At 40.0% G+C, this 9,147-nt stretch overlaps 2 protein-coding genes across 2 annotated transcripts in view; one reads left to right on the top strand and one right to left on the bottom strand.

Annotated features, from left to right (window-relative positions):
- The window catches only part of fxr2 (fragile X mental retardation, autosomal homolog 2), a 15,521-nt gene extending 13,563 nt beyond the window's left edge, over positions 1 to 1,958 (bottom strand). Inside the window, 1 exon segment of the mRNA XM_034210535.1 lies at positions 1,231 to 1,958. Coding sequence (XP_034066426.1) covers positions 1,231 to 1,281 — 51 coding nt within the window. The 5' untranslated portion in view covers positions 1,282 to 1,958.
- Positions 1,959 to 3,329: 1,371 nt separating this feature from the next.
- On the top strand, positions 3,330 to 8,714 carry haus4 (HAUS augmin-like complex, subunit 4). The gene is given in 10 exon segments (XM_034210536.1): positions 3,330 to 3,537; positions 4,249 to 4,388; positions 4,980 to 5,111; positions 5,770 to 5,808; positions 5,810 to 5,914; positions 6,428 to 6,524; positions 6,637 to 6,782; positions 7,374 to 7,504; positions 7,627 to 7,695; positions 7,942 to 8,714. Coding segments are annotated over 10 exon segments (1,110 nt in total). The 5' UTR covers positions 3,330 to 3,473; the 3' UTR covers positions 8,129 to 8,714.
- The last annotated feature ends 433 nt before the right edge of the window (positions 8,715 to 9,147 follow it).

Below are 9,147 nucleotides of genomic sequence, written 5' to 3'. Positions count from 1 at the left end.
AAAAAGCACAATCAATGTATACCCGTGTGAAACAAAACAGAAAATAAAGCAATACAAGGCTTTTGTCCCGTCTCTCCTAACAAGGATAACACATCAACTGGAGTATGACATTTAAAATGTCACTACAGGTAAGTGTCCATGTCACCCACTAAATCAGAGCTGTGAGATAATGGATGTAATGGAGGAGTGGAAATATTCATTTATGCCCTAGCCAAACTGTCACCCTGTAAAACAGAACGACAGGTGAAGCCACACCATGAGTAATATAGGCTCATCCCTAAAGCACCATGTGGTCACTTGACAATCTGAACAACTGGAGGAGAAGAGCACATGGAGAAATAAACGTGTTTTAAATTAAATAGGAATGTCATAAATATTAAGACAAGAAAACAGGTTGTTGATAAGGATGATATTTAACTTCATCAGATTGTTAACAAAAAAGCCTAAGTTACTCGATATGATAACTGCTCACCAAGATCCAAATGCATAGGACTCATACAAACATTGATATTGCAGCTGTCTTTTTATAAACAATAATTGTAAATTTCAATTGGAAGCCACTTAATTGGACATCTTATTTTGATGTCTGAAAGCCTGTGTCTAAATATGAAACTACACTTGCCTCTTCTTTTGAAAAAGAGGCTGAATTGAAACAGAAACTCAGACTCTAGTTCTTCCCTGTCAGGGAAATACACACACGACCTAAGGTACAGTTGTGCAGCTGGAGGGTGGGTAAAGGTACACAACAAATGTAAAGTATTAATGTAGTACTCATCATACTGAATCAGAGCAGGAACTGAACAACAGCTGTGTGATCAGCAGCTCGCTTCGGTTTTTAAATGACTGCATCCAACATTGGAAGGACAAAGCAAAATGCTATGAGAAATGGTTATTGCCATTTTAAAACTATGAAGAATGTGGTTCCAATGACATGCTCTGTATTCATATTGACATTTTTTTTTTAAAGGGACCAAATATAGGCCGTACATGGTGATGACAAGTGTGCCTAGCTTATGAGCTAGCTGGAGCTAGCTACCCACCCCACAATTGGCCAACCCTAATGGAAGGGAAAAAACCATCCCGGTTTGCCAGAACTGGTCCAAAGCTACAATTTGTCAAATAGTCCATGTCTATCTAGGGCAGGACGTAGAAAGCAGGAAGCTGAACAGTTCTTCCTGAAACTAAACTTTTATCTGGGACAACTGGAAACTACGACTTTAACCAGGTTACCTTGTAGAAGGCCGCATTCGAGCCGCGAACTTCCACGGCCAGCCCGTCCATACTCGTCGGTACGTCTCCACAGTTGAGCTTTCTGTTGGCCGCTACGACTCCAGGCGAGTCGGGTATCGTAAGAGGGCCCCCAGCTTCGCCGGCCCGTCGGCGCTCTCCGGCCCGCTCCGCTTGTGGATTTCCAGTGTTTCGGGTGGCAGGAGAGGGGCAGAGGTGGTGAAGGGGTTGGGAGATGGGTGTGATGGTGGCAACTATTGCAACGCAGACGCTGTCTCCAGCACCAGCAGCTCGTGAAGAAGCTCCCGTTGTCTATTTCTGTCTGAACGTGGGATTTGGTGCTCGCAAGCTGAAAGGCACCGCCACGAGCAATGGTGAAGTCTCGACGTGCGCGAAGAGCAGAAGAAAGCTAATGATGCTACGGCAGGAGGATGCCTAGCTGATGGATAATTAGCTGGGAGGCTAGCGATCAACACCTTGATCCCGTCAGTTTTCAGGGATGCTAGCTGCCTAGCATGTGATAGCCTGTCTGCGTTTGTTGGTTGTGCGTGTGGCGCAGTTCTTGCGTTGAATAATTTCGTCACCGGGGGTTGTTTCCTCCGTCTGTGGTGCAATTTCAGCGGCGTTTCTCTCCAAAAAGCGTTTGAGCTGCACTGCCGCCCGGCGACTCCTTACTCCAACTACCCGTCCCCACAAATACACGCCGATAGAGTGAATCAGAGTGGGACTGAATGACCTCGAACATCCCACCCCTCCATGACAAAAACCCGCCCATTGGGAAACCCAGGATTATGATTGGTCAATGACCTAGGCAATCAACACTAGCTGTCACGTATTGGTTTAGCAAATAAGGGTTGGTCCATAAATGTGACCAATACTACCTAGGGAGTTTTATCCTCACACAATCCATTGGTTTTCTATGTGTCAATTAGAAATGTATTCAAATGTACTGGCTCCATAGCTAATTTTTGCCCACTCATTGATGAGTAAGGACCACCAGCCCTGTGTAAACAGCAATACAGTAAAGTACTATCATATAATGTATCACGCAAAAGTTCCAGTACATGCTCAAAACACCAAGATGTACACTGAAAGAGGGAAAAACTGAATAATTAAACCACAAAAGCCACAACAATGTTATTTGTCACAACATATTGCAAAAATAATAACGAAGAAAGATTTCAAAACTGTCTACGAAAAGTTAGGTTATAGAATGGTTGCAAGCACCAGGTGTGAAGCCCAAAGAAGACCAGACATGCAGGGACAGTTGGGAAGAAACAGCTGTGAGAAGCACACATGAGAGGCCAGAGGTCACAGGGAAAGCCCCACAGGAATAATCACAGTTGTTGATAACCAAGATTCAATATGGATAGGACTGAGTGTGCCGGCTTCCTTAATATTCTATCCATCACAGAGAGACCTTGCACAGCTGTTAAAATGGTGCATAACAAATCATTCTGAATAAAAAGGCTCAGAATACATTATTTGGATACAGCAGCAGGGACCCAACAAATAAAAGTATCATGTAATCCCCTCTAATCAGCTTTTCAATGACTGTCATAATAATAGCCTGATTACTTAATTGTAAGATATCCCCCAAACTCATATAACCCCCTGTTAGTCAAGCTCTTATCATGATTTGCCATTTCACTTTGAATTTATTTTTCCCCCACTGAAACAAGTACAGAAAAAGCTAACAACCACTACAGGATTGAAGGGTGGGATTAGGGAGCATTTTTCTAGCAGGGCTCCTTTATCACAAAGTCCAGCCCTGATTATTGATGTTCCTAATTTATCATAGCTTTTATCTATACCCTCCTAGTGAACTGCTGTGAAAGGTATTATGTTGTGATCTTGGTTGTGATCCTTTACACATCACTACTTATAAGAGACCTACTAACACATAATGAAATGGGATTAGTCTGATGATGACTTTTAATTTTGTACCATGTTATGCCCTTTTTTGGTAAATGCATTCACTATGACTATTTTCTGTTAGAAAAACATTGAAATAACATGTTCCCTTTCACAGTGCACGCTCCCGCGAGTGGCAAGCACGTTCTCGCTCTGATTGACCACATGGCTCACATGTTAGCCAATAGGAACGCTTCCTTCGTGCGCGCGGAACTTGATTCAGGAAGTACGCATTTCATTTTCTTGTTCCTCACAAATGAGCGAAAACAAGTCTTTAGAAACCTAAAACCTGATAAATTACTTGTTTAAAAAGGAAAATAATTCGATCGAAAATGTCGGCTGCTGAGTCTACATATGTATCAACACTTGGAAAAGGCGACAGTCTGCACCAACAGGGTAAGAAAACATGTCTAAATTACTTACTTGCGTTGAGGTTAGCTGCTGTTTAACTTACTCTGACAAGTCAATGCTCAAAAGCTCATTTCAGATTGAAGAGGAGTTCAAGTAAAACGTTAAGATTTCTTAATCGTATCCTAAAACCAGTGTAATAAAATGTGTATTAGTTCAATGGAGAGGTCGAAGAAGCAAGAATACAGTGAGTGTAACAATGCTCAGTTACAAGTAAAGTTGTGCATTTCAAATTCTACTTAAGTAATAGTACAAAAGTATAAGAATCAAAATATACTTAAAGTAATCATTATGCAGAATGGCCCATTTAAGCACCATATATTTGATATTATTGTAATATAATTATGAATGTGTTAATCACTTCAATGTTGCAGTTGGTACAAGTTGGGTTTGTTTGAGTTAGTTACTACCGAGCAGATACATTTATTATAATATATCATAATGTATGAGTTGATTTACATTTCGTATTGGTAATCTGAAATCTGAAAAGTATCTAAAAAGTATAAAGTGGCATTATGTGCAAACACTCAAGTAAAGTACAAGTACATACATTTTTCACTCAAGAAAATGTACTTTCTACCACTGGTTACATGTGAGAGTAGTAGCATAGGCTGAATTTGACTGTGCTATTCAGAATCTCCTGTTTTTTTGTCCGGGCATTGATACTAAGGTTACTGTATTTACTGTCCTCCCATACAGTTCTCGCCTCCTTCCCTCTGTGTGACATAACAGAAGAGGACCTGACCCAGAACGCTCAGTTCTGTAAACTCCTGGCCACCCTGGCACAGCATGTGGACCAAAGTGGACTCACTGTCCCACTGAAGACAGAGCTGGAGAAGGTATCGGCAAGCTTGAACTACATCTTACAATGTTTCTTACCACATTTGCTGACATACATCTCATTATTTCGCAAGATGGACTATTAATCAGCATCAGAATTCCTTTATTAGTCCCGCAGTGGGGAAATGGATACTTATTAAATATAGAGAATAAGCACACATTAGGAAAAGAATAAAAGTAAAGAGAAATAAGTACACACACAACCATGGCTAAAAATGGGTGACATAAGTAACATATTAAGGTGTTGAGACATTATAAACATTTTGGGACATTAATTAAAATGTATGTTTTACATAAAAGTGATTTTTGAATGGTACAATTGCAAAACAGTGTAGTGCACATAGCAGGTTTATTGCACAAGATTGCATCAAACTGTATTGTTATATGATGCTACTCAATCTACTACTAACATAGCTACATCTATCCTGGAATTGCCACTTTACGAAGAGAAGTTATTCATATTTTATTACAAAGTAAGAAATCTACGTCTTACTGACATCTACTGGTAACTGTAAAGAATAGCAATCACAGAACCCGTAGCCCTGCACATGTGTGTGTATTGATGTGCGCTCACACGTGCTTTATTCCAGGCTGAGCAGAAGCTGCAGAGCCAGAGGCGTTACTGGCTGCGCTCCGAGGGGATCCACAAAGCGCTGCAAGAGATGACCCAGGACCACTGTATCAGGAAGCACCACGCCACTGTACCACCTGACCAGAACATGGTACCTTTCACACACTTCAACGGAACACAACAAATTCAACATGAACAGCTATGTCAATGAATCATGAATGAACTCACTTTGCACATGCAATCTTAGTTTTTTAGTTTAACATTTGAACTCTCTCTACTCTGTGTGTTGTGTGTGTGTGTGTGTGTGTGTGTGTGTGGTGGTGTGGGTGTGTGTGTGTGTGTGTGTGTGTGTGTGTGTGTGTGTGTGTGTGTGTGTGGTGTGTGTGTGTGTGTGTGTGTGTGTGTGTGTGTGTGGTAGTGGTGTGTGTGTGTGTGTGTGTGTGTGGTGTGTGTGGTGTGTGTGTGTGTGTGTGTGTGTGTTGTGTATGTGTGTGTGTGCTGGTGTGTGTGTGTGTTGTGTGTGTTGTGTGTGTGTGTGTGATGTGTGTGTGTGTGTGTGTGTGTGTGTGTGTGTGTTATGTGTGTGTGATGTGTGTGTGTGTGTGTGTGTGGTGTGTGTGTGTGTGTGTGTAGTGTGTGGTGTGTGTGTGGTGTAGGTGTGTGTGTGTGTGTGTGTGTGTGTGTGTGTGTGTGTGTGTGTGTGTGTGTGTGTGTGTGTGTGGTTGTGTGTGTGTGTGTTGTGTGTGTGTGTGTGTGTGTGTGTGTGTGTGTGTGTGTGTGTGTGTGTGTGTGTGTGTGTGTGTGTTTAGTTCTATGAGATGATGGAGAAGTGTCTGCTGGTGGCTCAGGTGTATCAGACAGCTGGCTCCCAGTAGCACTACCAACCAGGACCAGCCCCTCTGTCTGGGTCTGACCCCCCAACAGATGATGGAGCTCATGCCATGGAGAAGGAAAGTCATAAAATACACATCATTCACATACATACTTAAAGAAGAATGAATAATGAGTTAGCATTCACACTGTACATTTGATAGTATATTTAATTGAATATTCCCTTCCTTGCACACTTGATGTTAATATATTGTGTTAACAGAAAATTGGCCTATCAATAGTGTTTTTATTTGTCCTAATTGTTATAGATTGTTTATCTTCACGGTCATCTATATATTTTTCTTACTCTCTAATGCTGGTTTATTTTCTATTTCTATTTTGAGATGTTTCTATTTTAGAATAGTTTATTTCTCCTCTTTTAATTTGTTATTATGTGCAATGCCTGGTTTTGTTTTATGCTGCTGCAACAAAAAGATTCCCAAATTGGGATGAATAAAGTACATCTTATCATATCTTATCTTTGTATGTGTTTTGTGTTTGAAATAATGGATGACACAGTGGCATTAAAGAAGACTTTATTTCAGAAAAGCAACAAAGACACTTATTCTTAAACTATTATGTTTTTATCTTTACCAGAATGTTCAAAGAATGAAACAGAGTCTACCCAGAGAGCTGGAGAAACATCTGAAGAAAAAGTGTTTGAGCCTCCTCTCTTACTATCAACCTGAATGGGGTACAGTATTACCGATTCACCTGTTCCCACCAGTACAAATCCTCACTAAATGTCACCGTCTTTGTTTCACTGCATTGACCTGACCCGGGTGTTGTTTTGTGATCTCTTGTAGAGAATGAGAGTGAGGGTCTGAAGAACAGCAAGTTGTCTCACCTCTCAGCCCAGATGGACAATGAGAAGAAAAGAGCAGAGAGTCTGAAGGAGAGCAGCCGGGAAAACAGTGTCCTCCTGCAGAGACAGACCCAGCTCTACCTCTCTGTAAGTGCTCTTTCAACTGCATATAGAAAAGCCACTATGACCTGTATTTATGGCACATTATAGGCCCAATTCCAAACTGCCCCCTATCCACTCCTACTCCGTCTGGAGTCACACTCACAGCTAAACAAGGTTCCCTTATGTCGGGTGGAGGGTGTAAATACAGTGGCTTTATAACAAACTCCCCTCTCTCCGACAGAAACAGGAAATGTAACTCAAATCAGCGTCTCTTGGACACAAAATAATACAAATAAAACTCTTTAATGGCTTTTCCTTTTTGTAAACCTCTTTTTCTTTGGAAATCTGATGTTTATAAGCTGCTAGTTTTGCAACAGTCCCTGTAAATATACAAAACTTTACAATCAAATGCAGACGTTTACTTAACACGGGTATATGATCCTAAGTAAAAGAATATGAGGTAACCATGAAGTTAACATCTATATGGCTATATGAAATGTCTATCTTGTTTTGCGCAGTTTACTAGTAAATGTTTGCACGGAACTTCAGGGTAGGATGTATGGGCCGGTTTGGTATTGGGCCATACTGTTACATTTGATTGATTTAGTTCCATTGTTTTTTTCTTCTTGTGTCCAGGAACAGATCAAGTGTATTCAGCTTCTCCAGTCTCTCATCTTGGACCACAGGCTGAGGATCCAGACAGATCTGGATCGGAAGAAGTTAGACTACTTTGAAGGAAAATGTGAATTAGTCTTGCAGAAGATCAAGTAGGCATTCTTATATACATTTGAATACAAAATATTCACTGGTGCTCTTATCTAGGAAAATAAACTCCAATTGTATTACTTGCATTTCATTTTTTACATGTATTTCTCTTTTTTCTTCAAAGGACTGAGATGGTGGAAATTCAGCTGGACACGTACAAAGTGGACACAATATCTGCTCATACAAAAATGAGGCAAGATGCTTTATCATCTATCTCTGACTAATGTCCTATGTTTTTATCAATTGCACCTTCTGTTTGGCACTACAGTAATGTTAATGGATGTAATGCATACTCTTTCTTACGAGCGTTTGTCATTGAAATGTCTTTAAATGTATCGTAGCTTCCTGATATCAACCCTGTATAACATTTTGACAGTAACTCCACTCTGTCTCGCTTGTATTTCTCTAACAAAATGTTGTTGTTGCGTCTACATTTCAGAGAGAAGCTGTCGTCTGATCTGAAGGCCAGTCAGGTGGAGAAGCACTCCGTTGAGTTGAAACTGGCCTCCTTTGAGATGTTGGGGAAAGACTTTGAGGCCTTGGCCGACGAGTACTGCAGACTACGGCAGGAGATAGAAGTGAATACCTGGGCTCTGAAGGAGTTCACCCAGTGCAAGGACAAGTGAAGGTCATATCTGACAACAGCCAGCCATCCCCTGGTCATAGTGTGTCAGTGCTCACAACGACATGCTGGCTTTTGGATGCTTGTCACAGACAGTGTGTGGATATTTGGCTCCCATATTACTCCTATTTAGAATTCTGTTTAATAACTGCCATAAACTCTTAAAATAGTCAACCACATGATAATCAACATTTATATGTTTTAGGTTTCTACCTGAACCCATTTTTAGTTCACGTTTGCATTTCTCTTTGTAATTAAATGCAGTGTTACACTTAGCTTTACTTCCCGTCTCTGAATGATAACTTTCTTATTTACATATACATATATGAGGTTAAGAAAGTGAGAGTTAGTAGTATATTAATATTTACAATGCAAAAATCATTTGTCTTCCTACTAGGCATAGACAGCAGTCTTGGTGACCTGATCTTACTTCACCTTAAATACAAATGATGAGGTGTATAGGTAGCATTTTCTTGTAACACATTATCTCAAGCATCAACACAGTCAAATGTGCCAAAGATGGACAAGAATTTTTGTCTATATTGTAATATAAACCTGTAAGAAAATAAACTAGATTGAGTAAGTGTGAACATGCCGTTAATATTTTTTTCCTCTATAAAAAAAATAGATGACTGCCAGACAAATAATCCTTATAAAAGATCAATTATCAGTTTTTCGATGTAGCTCCTAATTTTCAGTCGTCTCCTGTGGGAGTATTGATGTTTTCATCAAAAACACTTGTGAAGAATTGAGGAAATAATTTTTTGGTAAACACTTTTGACATTTTGCTGACGTTTGCAGGTGTATCCACAAGATGGCAGTATACTTTCAATTTTCAACAGATGTCAAGTCATATTTTCCACCGGACAGTTATATTTTTGCAGACATGCTTGTTTTGTTTCTTTATTATCCTACTATGTGCAACAATTTCACTTTTTCACTGTATAATATCACAAAAGTAATGTTGTTGTTCAAAGCGCAAAAAAACCCATATGATTTAATGTGATGAATGTAATAATCAGT

Source organism: Gymnodraco acuticeps, unplaced genomic scaffold (assembly GCF_902827175.1).
Source record: "Gymnodraco acuticeps unplaced genomic scaffold, fGymAcu1.1, whole genome shotgun sequence".
Classification (NCBI taxonomy): domain Eukaryota; kingdom Metazoa; phylum Chordata; class Actinopteri; order Perciformes; family Bathydraconidae; genus Gymnodraco; species Gymnodraco acuticeps.
Note: the sequence above shows the minus strand (reverse complement) of the source record. Positions and strands in the feature narration are given on the sequence as shown.